The 24,806-nt window shown below is 44.4% G+C and overlaps 1 protein-coding gene across 1 annotated transcript in view; it reads right to left on the minus strand.

The window, feature by feature from the left end:
- Positions 1–24,806, minus strand: part of CACNA1E (calcium voltage-gated channel subunit alpha1 E) — a 560,326-nt gene that overhangs the window by 87,869 nt on the left and 447,651 nt on the right. The window contains exons 12-16 of the mRNA XM_082473793.1: positions 7,849–7,964; positions 3,317–3,370; positions 2,575–2,664; positions 1,417–1,626; positions 523–635 (exon numbers count right to left, since the gene is read on the minus strand). Coding sequence (XP_082329919.1) covers positions 523–635; positions 1,417–1,626; positions 2,575–2,664; positions 3,317–3,370; positions 7,849–7,964 — 583 coding nt within the window. The remainder of the gene's footprint in view (positions 1–522; positions 636–1,416; positions 1,627–2,574; positions 2,665–3,316; positions 3,371–7,848; positions 7,965–24,806) is intronic.

The following is a 24,806-nucleotide window of genomic DNA, read 5'->3' on the forward strand; positions in this document are numbered from 1 at the left end:
TTAGGAAAGTGGACACTGGGTGAAGTAGTCTATGTGGGGACTTGCTAATACACGAGCGTGTATGTGCATGTGTGTATGAATGTTTAAGGGTATACCCAGATAATTTTCCCAATTTTAAACTGAACTCAAAAAAATAAATATATAAGTTTCTCATTTTTGATTGAACCACCTTCTGGAATCAAGTCTTTTGTCCTTCTCCCCGAGGCTTCCCCCAAGATAATAAGTGGTTCAAAACGTTGGCTATGGGTAGCTTTGTAAAATTTACTGAAGTGTTTACTCTATGGTATGTGTATTACCATTCAGTAAAAACATTAAAAATAAAAGAGCATTTAAAAAACCCAAACAAACCCTAGTACGGCAAGGATTCACTCACTCCTGACCTCCCTTTTGCTAAACCTATCTATTCCCCTTTTATAAATTCTGATTTCAGTGTTTCACGCCGAGCCCCGGAGCAAGCTGCTTATCGCAAACCATGGCATAGCAACACCTGGCAGAAGGATGGGCGGGCTCCAGAGCACTTACCCCAAAATCAAAGCAGTTGAACGAAGAGTGAAAATAAAGGCGAGGCCCCATGCCGTACATCTTCAGGGACATTTCCAGGAGGAAGAGTCCCAGAAACAAAAATTCTGCATAGTCTGAAAGCATTAAAGGCAGAAGCGTTGGTTCCATGGACGGCACGGGCTTCTGTCCTCCCCGGCCCAATCCCCCCACCTACAGAGGAACCCTCAACAGCAGCAGGACCTACACAAGCGGGACTTTCAGCGACCACGCCAGCTCAGTGCCAGGCAGAACCTAATGATGTCTGAAAACGCTCAGACCCAGAATGAGTCCCAGGCACACTCCACAGGTCAGCTTTGCTCTCTTGACAGGTGGCTTTGTCACTGCCCTTTAAGTGGTAGATGGCTCTCAGGAGAGAGAGAAAGGGTTTAAGCATGGCTTTGATGAAAGAGCTGGATTCGCTCTCCACACTCCCGGCAGTGACAGCCTCTGGGAGCCTCACTCGCACCCAGGGGGCAGCCTTACCCAGAGCTGACCTATACGTTTCCTTTCTGGTCTATTGAAGGTATCCATTTCCCTAGGAACTTCTTCCCTAGGACTTTGGTGACCAAGACTCCCTACCTCACTGAGCCTACTTAAGGCACTAAGCTGGCCTTAGACTACCCAAGGGGTAACACCATCTTGTTGACTCATCAGCAAAGATTTGTTGCTCTGATTCAATAATGAATGACATCTAGGAATGGTCATGTGATAACCCCGACCCCTTGAGGACAGCTCTGGCCTCGGTCACAATGTGGTGGACAGGCAGAACTCTGGGTGGGCAGGACCACTGCCAGGCCCACGTGACACCTTGCTCTCTTGACATTCACACCCCAATCGAGCTGCTGCCGTGAAAGTCAGTAGTCACCATTCACTTACAGAGGAGGTGGGTGAGCCACTGGGGCTGGTTGTGATGGACGATGGCCACACAGGCGGTGTTGAGAGCCACAAGGCTCAGCACAATCCAGTAAAACACCTGGGATTTAACCATGTGGCGGATAGAGATACGCAGAAGCCGCTCCTTGTGTCGGAAATAGGAGGCCCCGTCCACCTTTGTGCTCTTGATGCTGGCTCGGGCGAGGGGTGTGCCTAAGTGGGGAAAAGTAAGGAGGAAGAATGAGGCTGCAAAAGAGATCACCCTCCAGGGCAAGCAGGTATTCGCAGGGCAAGGTGGGCAGCTTTGGTCCCAGGGCTAGGGTACTGCCACGCGTCATGAGCTAAGAGTTTCCACAGCACAGCAGGGAACCCTGCTTTTCCTCTGGGCACCCTCAGTCCTAGGAAACGGAAAGATTCCCCAGGCAGGACACCAGGCATCCAGCCAGTATCTTGAATCCTAACAGGATCGTGTTTATGTCTGTAACAGATTGGGCTTCTCTCTGGCTTTTCTTTTTAAATATGCTTCAGGCACTGGAATCATCCTGCCGCATTTGTGATTTTTCTGCCACTGGAAGCCTAAAGCAGCGATGAGCTCTGTACGCCTCTTCTGCTTTTGAGGATGAAGTCAGACCCTTCCCTTTTATCTGGGGAGGAAAACATCTGCCATCAGCCAGAATCCCTAAGGGAACCTGAGATTGAACACCAGTCGTGTTAAAGGGTTGTCAGTAGGAATTTGTTTAAGTATCACATGGAAGCAGGCGATGGAAGTAGGTAGATGCTACTATGATTACGCAAATGATTGCAGGTTCTCAAATGGGTGTCCTCAGGATCCTCTGAACAATTTCCCAAAGTGGGTTCTCATTATCACATCCAGGAGAGATAGGATATATATGCCGATGGGATACATCTGCCACACTTGAAGAATCTGGGTTGGATTCTTGGCCCTAAGCCCCATGTTTCACATAAACAGTATCCCCTGGTCCATCTTTTTCTGTACGTCATTGTCAACTAGATTAGACTCCAACGCCTTTTCCTAATTACATCCCAAAGTTCTGGATTCTTTGGCCTCCCTTCCTCCTGGTGGTGTTTCTCCAAAGACAGGATGTTCCCTTTCAGAGGAGGTTCAGACCAGTGAAAGGAGATCTGACGGCCTCCACTCACCCACAGAGGAGATGTCGACACAGCGCTCGTCGCTGGAGTCCCGCGTCATGGCCTCCGTCCGGCTCCTTTTGATGGTTGCCCTTCGGAGCACTACACCAGGAAAGGCGGAGGCCAGGGAGAGGACACAAGAACAACCGGATCAGTCTGGTCAGAACTGAGGACTGTGGGCAAGAGGCCCCTCTGACACAGGCGCCTGCCTTTAAATACCCGAGCCGGGGTTAGTGAAGTCACAGATGTCTACGGAAACATGGCTCCCATGCTCAGCAGCACCTCTGACACACGAGGCTCTTGAATCCCATGGGACAAGGCTCCCGAATCCTTGCTAGAGCTTATCTAAATGCAGTAGGTAACAGGCACTCCGTATCTATTTGTTCTGGTTCTTCACAAACAAATGTCACTTCCTGCCAATGAAAGTGGTCCCAAGATGATCCCCACAAATTGTCAAAGAAGATCCCTTTCTGTGCCATTGGTGGTATGATGGCTTTTTCATTGCCCGTATCAATCACACGCCCTGGAACAAAGCAACTCTTGGATTTCATTTTCATCACTTTAAAAAGCATTTAAATCCATGACTCAATTCCCTTCGTTTTAAAGCATGAGGGATTTTATGACAGAGAGACTTGCGTTTCAAATCCCAGAGCACCCCTCTTTTATTTCTTTCTCTTCTTTTGATCAAGAGAGATTGCCTCTGCAGAAGAGGGGGCAAATGCGAAAGGAATGAGGCCTTGGAGCACTTCCTTACCTTCTAAGGCTGACGTTCCAGCATTTTTATTTTCTTCAGCGAGCATGACTTCCTCTATATGGAAACAAATGGTTTAGTAAATTATCGGTAAATGCCAAATTATTTTGCAAAATGAAAATCCCTCAGGAACGGCTCTGGTTCCAGGGCAACAGAGAGAGAGAGCAAAGAGTTCAGAGCTGGTCGCAGGCATCAGCATCAGCAAGACATCAAGGGTCATGAAGGGAACACCCGAACGTCAGAACAGAAAGGAAGGTCTTCAGTGAGGGGGTGCTGGGGGGTGAGCGGTAAGATTCAGCTCTGTCTCTGATACACTGTTTAGGAGAATAGCCCTGAGAGCGAAAGCTGATCTTTTTAACTAAAATCCCCTAAATTGATAAGAATGACAAATTTCCATTTCTGTTTTTTCTTTTATCCAGGTTCCTTAAACCTTTTCTAGCAGCAGGCGCTCCCTTAGTTTTGCTTGTCTCCAGCCCCTAGGTCATAACACCTACCCCTTCATTCTGAAGGTGAGACCATGTTTTGGGTTCTAGCCTACTTCTTTAAGGAAGGGGCAGAGGAAGACACTCACGGCCACCTCAAAGAGAGGAGCAGGGCTTACGGGCTTGTTTCCTCTCCCCGCCACCACTTCCATCCTGCCTAGTTGAGCAGAGCTTGAGCTGAAGAGGCTTGGGACCATCATGAATTTGTCCCTGTGATATAATAAAATATAAATATTTTGTTTCTGTCCACCTTCCTGGCACAGAGCTTCCAAAACCCTCGGAATTTACTGTCTTCTGTACGCTAATGAGATGACTCACTGTGGGAGAGGCCTAGTTAGTGTAAGGATGGGGGCTGGTCCCCCCAAAACACCAACCACATGATTAGAAGGTTGTAACTTTCAGTCTCATCCCCCTCCCACCTCGCAGGAGAGGAGAGGGTCTTGAGACTATTCAATCACCAGTGGTCAATGATTTAATCAATCATGTCTACATAAAACCTCCATTAAAAACCCTACACGACGGGGCCCAGGTTACTTATGGGTTGGTGAGCACATCAGGGTACTGGGAGGGTTACGTGCCTGGAGAGGGCACATAGGATCTGCACGCCCCCCAAACCCCACCCTCATACCTTACCCTGTGTATCCCTTCCATTTGGCTGTTACTGACTTGTATCCTTCATAATAAACTGGTGGTAGTTTTTCCTGAGTTCTGTAAGTCATTCTAACTAATTATCAAATCTGGAGCCCTCTGAAGTTTTAGTCAGCCAGGAAGAGGCGCAGGTCACCTGGGGACCCCACTGTGGCCGGTGTGTAAAGTAGAGGCAGGCTTGTGGGATCGAGCCTTTCACCTGTGGCGTCTGCACTAACTTCGCGTCAGAATTGAATTGAATTGTTGGACGCCCCAACTGGTGTCAGGGAGTGGAAGGCCTGGTTGGCATTGGGACGATGTATTTGGTTGTTGGCATTTGGAAAACAACCACTTAGTCCCCTGGATGCCCCTCTTGGCCTCCCCGGGAGCAGCCTCTACTCCACAGCGGTGTCATCATGGGCAGGATACTATTTTCTGCTGAGACTTATTAGAACGTGCCTCACTGACATCCCTCCACACTTACCAACAAAACAGCCCTTCCGTCCCATGTCTGCTGGGATTCTGAGCCCAACTATTGGGAGTGGCGTGGATGAGTTCTGATCCCCGTCCCTGTCTCAGCCACAGGTGAGGGAGCTGGAGGCCCCAGCAATCATTCCCTAAGATCCCAGCTGCTGGGGAAAAGCTTGCAGCAGGGTCTATGAAGCAATGCTTTAATTTAAGCACTTCTAACAAGTAAAAGGACAGGCATAAGGGGGTAAAGTTATTACCATAATTCCACCTGCATATAAAACTGAGAGTATATAATGTATTTCCCAGGGAGGGGAATATTTTGAGGCTCGGAGGGTACCATGCAGGATGGCCATTATAAAGTCATAACATTTAGCTTTCTTTTTTAAGTACAGTCCTCTGGCAAAACTAAGTTAACAGGTTAAATGTTATTGGTGGGATGCTCCTTGATGAGGACAAAGAGGGTTTTAAAGTCATTAATAGCACTTGCTTTTGGAGGGCATCCTTTTCAAATTAGGTACTTGTTAAAATACCTCATAGCAACATGAATGACCTCAGCCAGAGAGTCTTTTTCGCTCTGTGCAGTGTCGGGGCTTTGGGATCAGCAGATCTGAGGACCCCCAAGGCAGACGGAGGGTGTATGGTGCTGCTGAGTACCTCTGGGAAGCGCTCCAGGGCTCTGGATGGGCTGGAACGGCCCTCCCATCCCCCCCCCATGCCTTTTGCCAAGTTCGCTTTCGAACTTGAGCATGTCTTTCCAGGCAAATGTAACCCATATGTCTCTGAATCACTCACGCTCCACTTGTAAAGGGAAGGGCCAGGAAGCACAATTTGACGTCGCAGTGCGTCTTTTTTTTCTTAGAAGGAGAAGATTGCCGGCTTTGCCAACTGGAAGAAAGTGGTGCCTTGGGATTCTGCATGCGATTGAAAAGCAGAGCCACTGCAAAGAGCAGCATCCGGGGCTGCCTGACCCTGAGCAGGGCCGTGGGAAGGGCAGGGAGGGCTGTCTTCCAGCTCTGCTGCCAGCCTGCTCGCTAGGGTGGTCTGTCAGATGGCTCCCCTGCCCAGGAAGCCAAGGGCAGTTGGGAACTTCAAGCTGCCGGCCTGGCCTGGAGGCAAATCTGCTGAGATACTGTTCCGGGAAGAGGGAGGGGAGATCCACATTCACCTCCACACAAGAGCCTCAGAGGAGAAAGGGCAAAATGGAAGTAACAGTCACCACCCCCATGGCTCTTGCTTCCAGAAGCAGCAAAGGAATGCAGATAGTCCCAAATGACAGGTGGCTTTTATCTGGCTTTGACATGGCACTTTCCATCACACGTGCCCTCTCACCCCTGAAAGATAATCAAAGGTTGACTCCTGAACTGAGAGAGCTTTTGTGTGCTGTGATCTGAATAAGAGTCATAGCATCATTCCAAAGCTTAGAGAAGAATAAGGGTCAGGCATCTAAGTATCCAATCCTATTCCAAATTTTTCCTGAGAGACCTCTTTGTTCTCTGCTTTCTACCAGGAATAGAGCAAAGATGCTGACTATCATGTGTATTTTTTTTTTTAATTAAAAAAATTTTTACTCTTTTGCTCAGGAAGATATACAACACCAATGCAACGCAACCTTTAAAATAATAAGGAAATCAAATACATCCTTTTTACTGACAGATGGGGGGTGATCGATGCCCCTCATAAGCAGCAGAGCCACAGTCAAACTTGCCTCTGGGGGCTCCGTGGATTAATGAAATCGGGATCAATCTGGACCTATCCTCAAGGCTGGGCAAGAATTTTTCCCGAGGCTGAGCCACCAGAGTGAGGAGCCGGCGACAGTGCAGGGAGCAGGGAAAGCCAGTTCTCACCATCGTTATTAGCTGCCTCACTGCAGTAGCCTCACAATCAGTCTCCCTGCTTCTGGCCTTGTCTTCCTACTGTCTGTTCTCAGTGCAGCAACCAAGTCTCCTTCAAAATCTCAAACAGAGCATGTCCCTTCTCTGCTCAAGACCCTCCCGTGGTTCTTGCCTTACTCGTCGGAAAGCCCCAAACTTTACAATGGCCCGTAAAGGTCATACACAATCTACTGCCTCGGCTCCCACCACAGCTGCCCTCATCCTTACTCCTGACACCTTCCCCTGCTCACACCTCCTGCTATTCCTGGAGGGCTCCTGGCCCCTCCCACATTAGAGCCGGGGCACTGGGGTATTCTTCCCTCAGAGCTCCCTGTGGCTCACGCCCTCATCTCTTTAGAATCTGTCCTCACACAGGTCTACCCTGACCCTCTATTTAAGACTGCAACCTACCCTAAACCCCTAACCCTACCTTGATCTGTTTTCACTGTACTTATCACCTTATCAAAAGTTATTATTTTGTTCATCGCTGCCTTCCCCAGCTACAGGGTAATGAGCTCCACAAGAGTAGAGCTCTGGGGGAATGCTCCGGCAGTCCAGTGGTTAGGACTCAGCACTTTCACTGCAGGGGGTGGGGGGGCCCGGGTTCAATCCCCGGTTGGGGAACTAAGATCCTGAAAGCCGCGTGGCATGGTCAAAAAAAAAAAAAAGAGTAGAGCTCTGGCTCATTGCTGTATCCTAAGTGCCTAGAACAGGACTTGGCACAAAGTAAGCTCTCAATAAATATTTGTGGAATGAACAGACTGTTATTAGTAGTAGTAACAGTAGTAGTATAGAATGTCATCAGCCCAAACTCAGCTCTAGCATTGGGTTATGTTACCTTTTACTCAGTTCACCTTGCTAAAATGCCTGCCTCGTGAAAGGCGTTTGGCTGAAGACAGGGACAGACTCCAGAGGGAGAAAAAGGGACCAGCGGGGAATCCAAAAAGCCAACAAGTCATCTCGAGCTTCTCTCTGCTCTGGTCTAGGCTGCCCCTTTGAATGGAAGTATTGGGAGTGGGAACTGGGGCAGGTCCCTGATGTCTGGGCAGCCCATCACCAACCTCCTCCAGCCCCCAGGCCTTACCTGCTTTGTCTATCCAGGCGCGGTACCCATTCAGCTCACGCTCGATCTGCTGCTGGCGCCGCAGTTTCATGAAAGCTCTCCGGTTCTCCACTCTCTCTCTCTCTTTGGCAAATTCCCTGTGGACAAGGCAGATAAGATTCACTAGGTTTGGGCAGTGCCATGACTAAAAGAAAGGGTGAAACAAGCAGGAGAGAGAGAGTGTTTGAACAGGCACTGTGTATACCCCATTTCCTTTGTCCCAGGCTGCAACGGGGATCTCCTTAAAATGTTGCACAGAAATGCACTTCTTTCAGCCTCCTGCAGGAAGCCTTCGCAGATCAGTTTCATTCCAGTCAGCACTAATGCTCTCTGCTTGCTCTATTTTGAAAGGTATTGACTTAGTAATGTGACCAGCTAGGTTCCAGAATGCTATGTTATGTCTCTCCGGCTACAACGGAAGCCCTTCACCCTCTGAGGGGCCCAGCTACCCTTTCTGCTCTTAATAACAACAGTGACTAATGTACATTGACTGATGATTAAGTGCCAGCCCATATGAAGTTTTTCATACCCATTAACTCATTTAATCCTCACAATCACCCTATGAAGTAAGCACTATTAAAATTCCTATTTAATAGATGGGGAAATCAAGGTTTAGGGGAGGGAAGTAACTTGCTGGGACCTGAACTCTACCCATTATGCTGTGCTTCCTCTGGTGGTCTGTACCCTGCGGCGCTCAGTATGGGCTGCCACGGAAGACCACGACACTGAGGCCTAGAAGGGCTGAAATGCTGTTTGAAGATGGCTGGTCAAGATTAAACAAGAAAGGTAAGGACACAGGCAGGGCACGTGGCTCCAGTAGAAAGACAGTAGGAAGATGGGGTGGTGTGGAGGGTAAAATGAGACAGATGGAAAAAGCCAGCATGAGGATCAGAGATAAGACAGAGCCCACTAACAGGCACAGGGGACCAGAGCCACTCTATGGCACAAGAGGATTAAAAAAAACAAAATGAAAAATGAAAGCTCCATTGGAAAAAGAAGACAGAAGAGGAATGAGGGTTCCCTGGCAGAGAGGAAGATGATCAGATTCAACGAGTGAGCAAATGGGGATCAAGAAATATTCATTTGCTAACAGGCCCCTCCAGATACCACCTCTGCACCAATGCCCGTCTCATCACCAAACACCCTTCCAGCCAGAACACCCCTTGCTAGCGTAGTGCCTCCCAGCCACGGCTCACGCACTCTCCTACTGCCCTGGAAGCTGCTCCACTTATTCAAGGTGTTCCCCGGCAATAAAGAGCAGCAGCCTGAAGATAAGAGAGTCTAGTACCCACTGCGGGTCCTGCCACCTACTCCCTCACGTCCAGGGAGGAGAAAATGAGCCAGGGGCTAAGGGCCGTGCCCCAGCCCCGGTGCAGGGAAAGGAGAGGTGCCAGTCTACCGTGAGGCAGAGGGATACAGCTTTGGGTCTCATACGGCCCCTCCTTCCAAGACAGAGATGTATTCCTCAGGCACAGACACCTTACAATGGTCACAATCAGGCTAAGGGCATGGGGACAAGGCACACGGGCAGGAGAAATTCTCCTGGGCTTGGTTTCAAGCTCAGTGGGTTCTCCCAAGGCTGCTGTGGGGGAAGGAAGAGTTGAGCAGGGCCAGCGAGAGTCAGGTAACAGAACTTAAGCCCTGGGACACCTCCTTTTTTCACCTGCCCTTCTGGATTTCAGCAATTAGAAAGTAACAAAGAGCTAGCTTGGTTCATGGCGTCACCATCTACCAAAGTTCTTACCTTTGGTTCTTTGTCTTCTTTCTATCCTTCCTGCCTGATCAATGCCATTGGTCTGTTGGTTCTATCTTCAGAATGGCACTTGGATCCACCCTCCCTCTTCATCCTTACTGCCTCTTGGTCCAGAACCTCACCCTTTCCTGCCTGGACAACTGCAATAGCACCTACTTGGTCTCTCAACCACCTGTCTCTCTTCCCTTCATTTCATCTATTTCACAGTTATTCCAGTTATCTTTCTAAAACATGCACTGGATTTTACCACTTCCAAACTGAAAATAATAACCACAGTGAGTGACATTTATGGAGCACTTTCTAATTTCCAAGCACCTTCATCCATTTTGTGCATTTAATCTTTACAACCAAAATGAGAAGAAGGTAGAACATGTATTTTCAGCCTCGATTTAAAAGTTAAACAACTTGCTCAGGTTCAGGTAAGAGATGGAGCCAGGTTTGGAACCCAGGCCTGTCTGCTCTAAGAGCCCAGGCTCCCCACATATCGGCCGGCCCAGTGGCATATTTATATGCTGCTTTCTTTATCTTTTCATATGTATGTGTCTTCATTTTCCAACTACGCTCTAGGGAAATCCAAGAGGGTTTTGCAGGAGGCAACGTTTTGAGCAAGACATTGAACAAGGAGAATTTAAGCAAGCTATGAGCAGGGGAACACAATAATCTTTTAGCATCTGCATTATTACCAACATCTCCATTTTCCAGCTCAGAAAACTGAATCTCGGTGGTGGGATGAATTGGGAGGTTGGGATTGACATATACACACTAATATGTATAAAATAGATAACTAATAAGAACCTGCTATATAAAAAATAGATAAAATTAAATTAAAAAATTAAAAAAAAAAAAAAACCCAAAAACTGAATCTAAGGGGAGTTAAGTGGCCGGCCACTAAGAGGAACCACGACCCTCAGATCTTCTAAATTCCTTCTTCTCCCTACTCTATCCTCCCCTCCTCCACAGTCTCCTCCACCAGCTGCTAAACACCTAACAGACTCTTCAAAGGCCTTCACAGCTGGATCTGAACCTTTCATTCAAACCTCACCTCCCATCAATCCGATCTATCTCTTGCCTACTTGCAGCCCACCACGGCCATGCTCGAAACACAGCGCACTTCCTGAAAAAGCAGTGAGGGATCTCAAGGTTTAATTCACACTGCCCAGAATCCCTTCTTACCTGCCTGAGTCTGTTAAAATCCTTCTTCAAGGCCAGGTTGAAATGTCACCTCTAATGTTTAGCTTTCCCCTCCCCATCTCCCTTGCCCCCAGTCTTCTGGCCTCCTTTCTACCTTCCCTCTATCTCTTCACAGCTCATGTTACAGCCAGACCTCTATTATGGTGAGTTGTACATGTGACTGTCTCTCTCCCTCTAAGTGACCTTTTTGAAAACATTTTGTCTTACTCAACTTTGCATCTTCCAGGACTAGACTAGGTCTGGCGTATAGTACTTATTCAATAGATTTTTTTATTAAAGATACCCAGGCTGACTTGAGGAGCACACTGATAGCTCTGACCCGATTCCCAAAGGCTTAAATGAAGGGGCACAGCATCTCTGCACTGACCCAAATGGAGCCAGGTGAACTAGCGGGAATTTAGCAGTTGCCAGGTAACTCCTGGACACTGCCACCACCATTTTTCTTTGTTTGGCTCCACTAAAATCTCTGTAGCATTCGGCTATGAAGTATGCAGTGTGGCACCTCTATCTGACCCCCAGGATGACCGCGTGGCTCGATTTCCAGTGGGATAGCCCAAGACACCGCAGCCTAACCTCCCTGTATATTTGGAAGTTTCCTGGCTCCAGTCTCACCAGCTGGCTTCCCTGCTCTCCTCTGCCACTGCAGGCCCCCATTTCCTCCCACCCTCCCACCTGGCATCTTACAGGCCCAGAGCCCAACAAATCTGGCTTGGTCTTTTTAAGAAGCCTCTTGGCTAAAAGAAATAAAGAGAAGAGTATGCACCAACGGGTCTACTTCCTAAGCAGCTCCCGCATGTCAGTGGGGGGAAGAAGGGCTATGTTTGGGGTTCTTCTGTACTATGTTTATCATTTGGCCTTCTGTGTTTTTCGTTTTTTTTATCTTTGCTCTTATTTATTTATTTATATTTACAAAAATTGGATCATAGCATACTGTCTATAGCACGTGGCCTTCTGTGTTTTGTTTTGCTTTGTTTTGTTTTTCAGTTGGGAGCCTAGGGCAGAAAGTCTGGCACCAGTGTCTTTCATGACACTTCTTAACCCCCTCCCTTGCCATCACAGTGTTTGTGCCCATGGCTTCTCTCTGACTAATCTGAAGGTTCCATGAGGCCAAGTAGAGGCTGAATCATATCACATTCTATCAAGGACCAATGAAGTTTAATCCACAGCCTAGTATTATAATAGATTCCATAGATTACAAATAAAATATTAAGCTTTTTAAGCCACATTTGCCAAATTTTTATTTTCTAAATCACTTTCATGTAAATTATTTCATTTAGATTTGCAAAAACCCTGGGAGATTCAGAAAGGTTACTTCCCCCAAATGACCAAATTATCAGGAGGCAGAGCCAGAATTCAAATGAATGCCTTTTGATTCCAGATTAAGTGCTGTTTCTATGAGGCCTGAGCTGTCTTCCATGTTATGTAGCAGTCAACATTTAAAATCCACAAGAGGGATTTATTTTTCAGCCAAAGGTTGAGGAAAGTAAGGACGTAAAAACAGAGTTTTGTGTTTTTTTCTAAAAGGACTATCTTTTTAATTGAGAGAGCAGCATAAAAATCCATTGCTCTGTGTTGGGTTAATAAGGACCTAGTATCAAATTTGTAGCATTTGTCAAGCTAGTGATGTGCTGCTTGATTCTGTGTCTATATCACAGTCACCATTTATTTATAAACATATTGCATTCTGGAGAACACAGGGACAAACAGGATTCAGCTCTATTACCTGCCCAAAATAAGTGGTTATTCTAACCTTAGATTCAACATGTCTGCCAGTCTCGTGAGTATATATGCAGCCAGACAGAAGAAAGGGAAATGTGCTCCTCCCACTGGTCCCTCTCTTCCCTGAGGACCTGAGTACTCTCTCCTCTTCACAGAGGATTATCCTGGGGTTATTCAGATGATGATGCTTTTGCAAAGATAAAACATATGGCCGGGGGCTTCCCTGGTGGCGCAGTGGTTGAGAATCTGCCTGCCAATGCAGGGGGCACGGGTTCGAGCCCTGGTCTGGGAAGATCCCACATGCCGCGGAGCAACTGGGCCCGTGAGCCACAACTACTGAGCCTGCGCGTCTGGAGCCTGTGCTCCGCAACAAGAGAGGCCGCGATAGTGAGAGGCCCGCGCACCGCGATGAAGAGCGGCCCCCGCTTGCCACAACTAGAGAAAGCCCTCGCACAGAAACGAAGACCCAACACAGCCATAAATAAATAAATAAATAAATAAATAAACAAACAAACAAACAAACAAACCCAAAAGTTTAAAAAGAAAAAAGAGAAACTCATAAAAAAAAAAAAAACAAAAAAAACCCCAAGAAACATATGGCCGTTCCCTTACTTAGCCATCTAGATGACCACTGCCAAACTCCTTAATGAAAGGTGCCTCAAGGAGTGGCCCCATGGATATCTCAATTTATCCAGTCTCCTTGGATCAAGCAACAGGAAGTTCAAAAGGAGAAAAATCTGGCTTACATTAGAAGAGTGCTCATGTCCCCTAAGAGCACTTGGCATTAGCCTGTGGCTCAAGGTAAGAGGACGGGTAGTCAGCTCCTTTTCATTTGCTCCATCCAGTGTTTCCACACCCCTAGATGTAACAGAACTCAAGCTGGGATGCATCTAGGCACTCAGGAAAACAAAAATAAATCCCCATGTGATGTGGCATAAATACCATCAAGTCAATTCGCAGAGCTTGGTACCCAGGTAACCTTTGCTGCTAATAAACTGGGCAGTAAACCTCTCTGTCTCAGTTTCCTCTTCAGCCAATGTTGCCATTAGAAAGACACGAAACCCCCCTGCTCATAACCAGAGGAGGAATAAATCTGTTTTAGTCTGGAAGTCCTCAGTGGATTCTTGTAAGAGATTGTAAAATGATAAAAATTCAATGAAATGGCAACCTATGGAATGAAAAGGCAGCCTATGGAAAGGAAGAAAATATTTGCAAATCATATATCTGATAAGGGGTTAATATCCAAAATATATAAAGAACTCACACAACTCAATAGCAAAAAAAAAAGAAAAAAAAAATACCATTATAAAATAGGCAGAGGAACTAAATAGACATTTTTCCAAAGAAGACATACAAATGACCAACAGGTGCATGAAAAGGTGCTCAACATCACTAATCATCAGGGAAATGCAAATCAAAAGCACAGTGAGCTATCACTTCACATGTATTAGAAAAGCTGTCAAAAAGACAAGAGATAACTGTCAGAATGTGGAGAAAAGGGAACCCTTTTGCACTGTTGGTGGGAATATAAATTGGTGCAGCCACTATGGAAAACAGTATGAAGGTTCCTCAAAAAATTAAAAATAGAATTATGATATGGTCTAGCAATCCCACTTCTGGGTACATATTCAAAGGAATTGAAATTACTCTCTCAAAGACATTATATACCCCCAGGTTCACTGCAGCATTATTTACAATAGCCAAGACATGGAAACAACCTAAGTACTCATCAAGAGATGAACGGATAAAAAAATGTGGGGTGTGTGTATATGTGTGTGTATATATATACACACACACACACACACACACAATGGAATATTATTTGGCCATAATAAAGATGGAAATCCTATCATTTGGGACAATATGGATTAACCTTGAAGGCATTATGCTAAGTAAAATATGTCAGACGGAGAAAGCCAAGTACTGTATGATCTCACTTATTTGTGGAATTTTAGAAAAACTGAACTCATAGAAACAACATTTTGATGGTTGCCAGGGGTGGGGTTAGGGGGTGGGGGAAATGGGTGAAGGTGGTCAATAGGTACATACTTCCAGTTATAAGTAAGTTCTGGAGATGTAACGCATAGCATAGTGACAGTAGTTAACAATATTGTGCTGTGTATTTTGAAGTTGCTGAGAGAGAAGATCTTCAAAGTTCTCGTCACAAGAAAAAAAATGTAACTATGTGAGGTGACAAATGTTAACCTACTGTGGTGATCATTTCACAATACATACAAATATTGAACTCATACAACTTAAACTAATACAATGTTATCTGTCAATTATATCTCAATAAAACTGGGGGGAAAATCCATTGCATTTCATTCAAATATTTCTTACCCAATTCTGTTATCCATAATTTTTGGCTGTCTTTTTTTTTTCCTGGCAGGAGAACTGGCAGTTCCCCTCAAAACACAGCTGTCACATAGATGGAAGGATGATGACGTGGAGATGAGCACAGCTGAGCCTCTATTCTGGTTGTCTCATGTGTATGCAAGGTTTGGGTTTTTAAACCTCAGTTACCGGAACGAAGAAGGAGGCTGATCTCCCCATACTGCACGGTTACGTACAATTTTCTTCTTACGTCTGAGTTAGTGAATTTACATTTGTGACTGCTTTTGTTTTTTAGCAGTTTACATGAGAGGCATAACTTGTACAAATCAACTATTCATACATAGCCAGTTCCATATTATTCACAATTAGATAAAGTGGAAGAATGATGTAGATAATCTCAGACAAGGTACAACATCCATGTGTGTTTATCATGTTTGACTGGGGGGCGGGTGGTGGGGAGGAGGCAGAGTTGTCTTTCAAGTCACATTTAGGTTAATATTAAAATTAATTTATATTTTATGAACTTCTGAACCTATAAAGGAGCCATAGATAATTCACAAAGCGGCTCATCTGTATATTGATAAATTAAGGTGATTGATTGGTTTTGGTCCAGAGGGTGATGGGAGGGGCTTTGACCACTCACGTTGCTAGAATTTATTATGAGATGACTAACTGTTGGGGATTAGGAGTGAGGTTCACTGAAGCCTTGCTCCAATTGGAAATTCCTGCCCACGTTATGTTACCTCAGGATCACAGGGCACCTGAACAGGTATCTCTATATTTACCTAGTGGCGAAGATGTTCCGGTAGGTCTGCTGTGACAAGAAACACGCTGTCGGAGGATTAGATGGCTCCCAGTTTTGGCTTCTAGCTCCAGACCCCTCTTCCTGGTTCAGTCCACATAGGGAGCTTTGTTTACGGATGCAGAGGCCCTCGCTGTTGTCAGGGCAACCAAAAGGAAGACAAAGCCCGCCAGGAGGGGCTGGCCCCTGTGACTCAAAGATCTGTTTACCCACACTCTTGTACGCACTTGTACGCTTCATCACACACACACTGGCACAAATGCACACATGCTCACACTGGCACGCAGAAGCATATGTGGACAGACTGCCAAGCTCACAAATGGCCGTGTGGTCATATTTCTATTAATCTTCAAAGCCCATATTTCCAAAGTGTTTCACTGCCCCAGTGGAACCTTGCCAGTCTTCCTGTAACATGTTTGCTTTAGGAAAGAGGAATTTGGGTTAGACATCAAAAAAAAAAAAAAAAAACCCTTTGACCCTAACTGTTCTAAAACTAACAAAGAAATTGGGGGAGGTCAGATAGGCAATTGTGTGTTGGCAGTGTTTTCATTTCGATTTCATTGGAGAATGGCATGGGTGTGGTGGGGTGGAAGGGGGTTGTAAAACAGTCTTTCAGTGTACTTAGGAGCCTGGGGACCATTTTCTCCCATTTTTCAGAGGAGCAAACACAGCTCAGAGAAGGTAAATACCTTACTGAAGGTCACACAGTTCAGCTGTATTACAGTTATTTACGCCTTATCCCTTGATTTGTTCCAGAAAGGATTTAAGGAGACTTAGGTTGTCAAAAAATAAAGGCCAGAACAGCACCCGGTCCTCTAAATGCCATCCAGTGTTGACTCTAATAAGCAGAATGGATGGGGATAGAGGAGGGTGAGGGATGCATTAACTCAGGCACTGCATCATACTGTGTCACTTCTCCTTAGAGATCAGGGGCTCCAATGAGCAGAAGTCCTTCCCTAAAGCAGTGAAGGTAAATAAATGGCCTTACACAGAGTACTATAGCCCACCCTCACTCCTCCACGCTATACCCACAGCAATGAAAGAAAGGCCACGAGTCTCACAGGCCAGAATATCAGGTGGGAAGGACCTCACAGACCACTTCCCCAAGTGTCGCCTTCTACATGCAAGGAAACTAAGGCACAGAGAGGTCAGAGGGCTTGCTGGCCCAAGGTTAACAAGGTGCTCGGAGGCTGACCTGACCCATCACTTCGATCTCCAAGTTCCAAAGCCAGTGCCATTCCACGTCTTCGTGATATTTCAGTCATGGAAACTCAAAGAGGCAGATTCTTTTAGGATCTTGGGAAATTTGCTCGGTCTTTTTTTTTTTTTCCTTGTTCTTCTTGACATTGAGATCTCGTTTATTTATTTGTTTGAGCAGATGCAGGGGAAGGCCTGGCAACTAACATAAAGGACATAATGAAGGAGCTATGTTTCCTGTTTTGCTTTTTAACCTTGAAGTTGGTATAATCCAGACTGTTACAGCATAATGATTAAAAGTTCTGAAATGTGACTGAACTGGGTTTAAATCACGGCTCCGTCAGGGACCTGGGGCAAGTTCTTAACCTCTCTGAGTCTCAGTTTCCTCGTTTGTAAAGTAGGAATAAACACTGTACCTCTCTCAAAGCATTGTGAGGATTAAATTAAATAATAGATGGAAAGTGCAAAGTATAGTATCCAGCATAGAATAGGTATTCCAAGTGCCTATTTTAAGTATTGCTGACATTCCTAAGAATGTATCATAATACACACAAACTACTATCAAGGTCCTTATCTATCTATCTATCTATCTATCTATCTATCTATCTATCTATCTATCTACCTACTTATTCTGCTTCCAAAATATAATTTATTGAGTGCCTACTACATGGTTGGCATTGCTTTAGCATATGGGGATACAGCAGCAAACGTAAAAGTAATAATCCTTGGCCTCATGGAGCTTACATTCCAGTAGAGGAGACAGACAATAATAATAAAGATAAGTACACATATAAAGTATGTTATATACTGATAAGTGCTGAGGGAAAAACAAAGCATGAAGAGGAATAGTAAGTATGGGGGTAGGGTCTGGGGTTTGGGGTACAGTGGCTGGGAAAGGCCTCACTGAGAAGACTTGAGAAATGATAGGAGAAGTGTGAGAGAGTGAGCCATGCAGATTTCTGAGGAAGGGCATTCCAGAAGAGCCAACAGCCAGGGCAAAGCCGTGGGGCAGGAATATCCTGGAGGAGCTTCCGAAGAATTGAAAGGAGCCAGTGTGGCCGCGCTGGACGGAATAAATAGAAAATGAAGGAGATGAAGTCAGAGTGCGTAACAGGCCACATGGAGGTGGGAGGCTAGACCAGGCAGACCATGGATAAGAACCTGACTTTCACTTGGTGTGATCTGGAAACCATGGGGTGGGGGGAGGCGGTTTGCAGCAGAGAACTCATGTGACCTGATTAAAGTTTTCAAAGAATGTCTCTGATTGCCCTGTTGAGAACAGACTGACGAGGGCTAAAGGTGGAAGCAAGGAGACCTCCCAGGTTATTTCCAGATCATGACTGCCTTGGCCAGAGTGGGAGGAGTGGGGACACTGAGAAATAGCGGGATTCCGGGTATATTGTGAGGTAGAGCTAGGAAGACTTGCTGGCACATTGAATGTGGAATATAAGAGAGACATGAGTCAAAGATGACCCTCAAGGTTTTTTAGCTTGAGCAACTAGAAGGATGGAGTTCAAATAACTGAGATGGAGAAGAGCAGTTTCTGGGGGGCAGACCAGGAGTTCAGCTGTGTATCAAGTCAGCTGGATATCCTGACACATTTATATGAAAGACCATTGGGCCCAATAGCACCAATTCTCTGTTATCCACACGAGATCAGCCAGCTGCTTCAAAAATCATCTGCTGTGACTGAAACAGCCATCCTAGACTCCTTCCACACCCTGCTTTCTCCTCCCCTGCCCGCAGGTGCTAGAAAGATGTTATCTGATTTTTCAGGAAGATATAATCAAGAAATTGTTTTAGCTATTGCTGCAAATACAATTCAAAACAAAACCCCACAAACATTCTTGAATGCTGCACTATTTCACTCCAACTAGCTTTATCATTTCCTTCTATCATCAGAGATGACCATGGAGTAGCAGGTACTAAGAACACATTGAAAAGTTTTGAGTTCTCACAAGTTTGTCCTTACAACTTTTCAGGAAGGAAACTAAGGGACCCTCATACTTTTACCCCCATTTATCCAATTGGAAAAATAAAGTCCTGAAGGATCAACTGACTCTTTTTTTTTTTTTAATGAAAAACAGTTTAATGTATATACTGTGCCTCAGTTTCATCTAAAGAAATAGTAAGAAAATGCAAAAATTCTTCCCAAAGTCTACTTTTCAAAATATACAAGCATGTCAAAATAACCATCTTTACTGCGTGTCTAATATAATCAATGACCACTACCTTTCTTTGTAAAAATGAAACTCCCTAGATTAAAAATTGTTGTAATAATAGAAACACATTTTTAACACATATTTAATGTGTTGTATGCCACAGGCATTGTTCTAACTGCTTTACTTCTATTATTTCATTCATTTGCACGACACTTTTAGGTATATACTATTCCTATCTTCGTTTCCAGATGTGAACATAGAAATATTGCCAGAATTTATGTTGAAGAATGTGTTCATTCTTCTTTAAAACTTGGGATACAGGCTAAATCAGTTCAACGTGACTCTTGGAGAAGCACAGGGTTACAAGGCAGAATTCTGATCTCCCTCCTCTGTTGAATTCCCCCCCAGGCTGTACCCTCTCACTTTAGCACATAGACACCATGGAGGCAGAAACTCAGGGGCACACATGTCGCTTTCTCCCTCTCTGTGCATATAACAGTGTGTGTTTCAGTCACAATATTTCAGTGAGTTCAAAGCCCTGCGGTGCAGGAAGAATAAGCCGCGAGGGGAAGTAAGAGCGTTTCATATTCCTCCTTCTCCCCCATTTCCACCCCCCTACAGCACTCTAATTACAGTATGAAAGAGGAATCTTGACAGAGAACAAATGGCTGTGTTCTTTTCAGAGACACTTTCTGCATTTCTCTGAGAAGCTGCCGCAATCAGTACCCTCCCCGAAAGGTTCTGAGGCGCGTGAGGAGTGGGTGAGGCTGGGTTCAAGGGAGTGGCTGAGAGTTTATTACCAAGTTCAGCCATTATACACTGAACACTGTGTGGGCACTTTGAATTTCCCAGAATCCTTTGTTCCACCTCCCCAGAGCATTTAAACATTAAAGATGCCTCTCAGGAAGGTCAAATCTTCTTGGTTCAGCATCAAAGGATGCTTCTCTGTTAAAATAAGCCCTTTCTTCTGCTTTGGGATGGACAAGCAGAACCAAAGAGAAGGCCCAGAGCTGACAGAACAGCAATGGTGAAGGGTGGGGAGAGGAGCAGACATCTGAAGGAAAAGGTGGAGACTTGCTGTGGGCTAACCCACCAAACGTGAGCTCGCCACACAGAGAGGCTGACCAGGCCTCCCCACTCACTGCCCTTTTAGATGTTCCATGAGGGGCTACACAGGAGTTTTCATTCACACATCCATCCATTCACATCCTCAGGGTATATCAGAAAGCTCCTCAAACTTAGTTCCATTTCTCAGACGGAAAATCAAGGCTTAGAACAGCAGCTACACTTGCCCGAGTCTCACAGTCTATAGCAAAAACAGCTGTACCTCAACCATTTCTGTTCAATGTAATTGTCCACTTGTTGGTGACCCTATTATTATGTTATAAACTCTCTGAGGGCAGGGACTGTGTCGAACTGTTCTCATTCAGTGTTACACCCACGGTGCCAGCACAGATGGGCTGCTCAACAGACGTTTACTAAGTGAACGAAGGGCACCACACAGTAGGGGCAACCACCGGACACAGAGCAGGTTCGGATTTTGGAACAAGAGGCAAGACTGTGTCCAGTGGAGTGAGTGGGGCCTGTGCCGTGTCTCAGTCCCGGATCCTGGATGTGCAGGGTCAACAAGGGGTGGGGGGCACGTGTGCGTGTGTGACTCCAGCTTATTCTTTCAGGAGAAAGAAACTTCTTCTCTTAGGCTTCTCTGCTTTGCTTCTTCTCCATCTCCTTCCTTCTCCTTGACACACGGGAATGCCTCAGCATCCAGGCCTAGGTCTTCTCCTCTAGCCATTCTCCCTCCAGGCCCAGGGAATCAACCTCATCTCTATATTATCAAATCTACAGCTCCAGCCCCAACTCACCAATGAGCTCCAAACACGTTTATGCAACTGTCTACTTGTGATCGGCAACTGGGATGGCAAATAGGCATCCCAAACTTAACATGGCCAAAATCGAATTTTTGATTTCTCCCCCAAATCCCTCCTCCTCTAGACTGTCCCACCTCAGTAAAGAATATCAGCCAAGCTAGGAGTCACTTTCAATTCTTCCCTTCCTCTCACTGCAACCCCAATCCAATCCAATTCCTAGCCATCCAACTGCCTCTCTCCAACTCCACTGCTGTCCCCTGAGTCCAAGCTACTCTGCTCTCTTGCCTGGATGCTTCCTACCTTTGGTAGCCTGAAATAACCTCTCTAACTCACTTCTTGTTTCTACCCTTGCCCCAATCCCCCTATTTCCCTCATAGAAGAAAAATAAGGAGTGACTTTTAAAATAAGTCATGTTACCCTCCTGCTTAAGACTCTCCCCTGGCATCCCACAGTTGTCTACGAGACCCTACATGAGTCTGACTCTTGTCTGTCTCCTTGACTTCAGGGAATCTTCCCTGATCACAGAACCAAAATTAGTAATCCCACTACCTGTCATATTCTATTACAACTACCTGTTTGATTTTATTAATAACATTTGTTGCTAAAAGATTACTTTGTTCAACTATTTGGTTTTTTGTCTTCCCATAAGAATGTCTTATGGGGAAACAGGGGGTCTCTTCTGCCATGTTCACCATTATATCCTCAGTGCTCAGAACAGTGCCTGGTACTTAGAAGGAACTCAACAGATACTTGTTGAATGAATGAATAAAGGTAACAGAACATGCAGAATTATACATTCTTTTCTCTGGAGGTACGTTAACATTATGAGTCATGACCATTGCATATCCTATCTACTTGTAGTGCGATCAATTCCTCAACCTCCAAGAATTAATTCTCAACCAAATCTAAAACTAAAATCTGCACCTTTTCTTAGAACACGAACTTTCAAAACCACTCCAAAGCTGTAAATCAATCATGGCAGGAAATTCTTTAGTGTATTCTACTTAAATATTTTCTACTGCAGTTGAGACCTTATCCTTCTGCAGTCTCACTTAAGTTGACGGTTATCATCTTTTATTCAGAAATCTTTCTCAAGTTGAGGATATTTAATAAATCACCATCTTCTTTAGCTTGTCTTACAGTTAAGCGGGGTTCTTTGTGAAAATGTAATTAATTATTACCTCATTGAAAATTTCAGTGTCTCTTAGAGACAAATGCTACAAAAGCAGGTGATGTACAAGCAAAGATGTTCTCCTGAAAGGCTGGCATGTGGTGGACATTACTGTTTAGGACTATGTAGGCTATGCACTTTCCAATGAGGACTCTGTAATAATACATACACAACCAAAGAAACAAGATGTTCTGAGAGATAATTAAACATGCACTATAGATTAAAAGAACTGTATTTAGACTCAGTACACCTAGCTTGAATGATAGTCCATGGGAAAGTCATTCAAGCTCTCTGAGGCTTGATTTCCTAATAAATGGCACTGATAAAAACAACCTCACTGAGCTGTTGTGTCAATGGGCTCAAAAGAGCAAAGGTACCCATCATGGTGTGGAGCATAGTACATCTTAAATATACACAAGCTGAATTTGAATCTGAAGCCCCAAAGTAGCTACTTCACTTAAAGTATAAAGCACTGTTGAGTGGATGACTCTCGCTGTTGATATTTTATCACCTTGGGATGTTAACTCAAAACAGGTATTTGGGTCAAGGATAATATAAATCAACACCAGAAAGGAAGGAATACCAGTGAAGTTCAGAGAGGAGAAAAGTACGTCTTTTGACAAAGTCTATGTTACCAAACGTTAGTAAACTATTTGGCTACTTCTCAACTCTAACTGCTCACCTCATAGATTTCTGGATAACTCTGCCACCTTCAGAAGAAACCACTCCTGCATAGGACTTTTTGATGAGAATTTCCTTTAGAGAAGACGTTCCAGAGTTTGGAACAATCAGGGTCATGTGTGCAAATGAATGCATTAGTCGGGGGGGGGGGGGAAGCTGCCAGCTTGGATCATAACCCCCAACCCTAGCATAGACTTCTAAGAACTTCCAAGCCTTTCCCTTACCAAAGTTTATCCTAATATATATATAGCCATCATAGATCTGCTCCTCACAGAGCAGTGGTACTCAAAGTGTGGTCCATGGACCAATGCCCATCTGCACACTGTTACTAGTTCATGATAAAACAAATTCAGAAATTAAAAGTGCTTAGTAACTTCTATAACAATTTAATAGATATTTTATGTCAATCAAATTTAAGAATAAAATTGAGGGCTTATATTTATGTCTCTGTATATTTTTACTTATTATGGTAATCCATTTTTGTTACAATTGCATTTCACAAAAGTATCAATACACACTAGACTGGGAATGTTAAAAAGTGATTTTTGCGGCTAGAAGATGTGGTATTGAGATCATAATACTAATCACCATTTATTTTGTGTTTATGATATAACAGAAACTCTGCTAAATGTTTTATAAGCACTATATCATTTAATTTTTATAAAAACACAAAATACATGTTATCATCTCACTTTTAAAAAGAGGCCAAAGGATATTAAAAAACCTGTTTGAAGTCATAAAATGAAGCAGTGATGGCACCAATATTCTTTTGACCACAAATAGCTCTAGAGAGGCAGATGAGAAGCCAGGAGGCTAGTGCCACTTGATGCCCTTATGATTATATTGGTAGCATTTAGTCACATCTTTTCAGTGTATCTTTCTCTTCTTTCTTTTTTTGCACCCTCCTCCTCTGCTTTTTGTTTTTCTGCTTTTTCATTCTTTTCTTTTCTGTTTTCCCTTCTGTTTCTCACCCCTGAGGATGGACTCAACCAAAAGGATAGAGCCTGAGGTCACAAAAGCCCCTGAACTCCACTAGAGGATGTCCCTGCCCTACCCTGCTCTGTGTGGTTGAGTGGTTGAAGCCATAAGGAGGCATGAAATTCACATTCTCATCCTGTGCAGAAAGTATTACCAAATGGTAGTTCAGAGAAACGAATTCTCATTAAAAGCACCAATATTCAATAGCATAAATCATAGCCACATCCTTTTGTAAGTTAAACTTGCTCTGCTAATAAACACTAATCATTTTTTCACATATCTTGCATCCAAATATTACAATGAATTCTAAGTTTAAGTTAAAATATTACTTATTTTCAAATCTTCATTCTTACCAGAAAATACACCTTATTTGAAAACACTATCTGTGAATACATGTGGCTACACAGTCATGAAAAGGTACATGCACACAATGGGTCTATACATAACACGTGTATAGCCAGAGCCCCACTTATAGGAAGGCTCACACCTCAAAACATATACCATGCCGACATTATTTCCAGAGGTTAACCTACTGCTTTGCAGTCATGCGTCCTACCTAGCGAAGCAGTAAGTACAGGCTTTATGTCTGAAGGGGTAACTAGATAGGTTTTGACTAAACAATTTTGCTTAAGTGTGAAGTAAGGTAGTCACTACCATGCTAGAACTGTATTTCCACCTCATGTTGCTCAGGAAACTGTTGTATCTCACAGGTAATCTGAAAAGTAAAAAAACTGACTTCTACTTCTGGCAGACTCATGCACTAATGTTCTGAAATACCTTCTACACAAAATATCCGGATGCTGGATAAATTACAACACGCATGCTAATTAATACATTCCTAAGCTTACAGGAAAGTAATAGAAATCTCTAAGGTTAAAAAGATAAAAACAAAGCATATTATGCAAGTATTGTCCCCGGTCTCATCTTTTGTCAGATTTGTTCCTAGATGTTTGATTTTTTTTACTTTAAAATTCTTCATTCATCTTAATTCATTTCAGTTGAAACTGAAGTATTTTCAGTTGAAATTGAAATACACTGCAAATTTGATACAGCCACTATGGAGAACAGTATGGAGGTTCCTTAA

This window comes from Balaenoptera physalus, assembly GCF_965194825.1.
Source record: "Balaenoptera physalus genome assembly, chromosome: 1".
In the NCBI taxonomy this organism is placed as follows: Eukaryota; Metazoa; Chordata; class Mammalia; order Artiodactyla; family Balaenopteridae; genus Balaenoptera; species Balaenoptera physalus.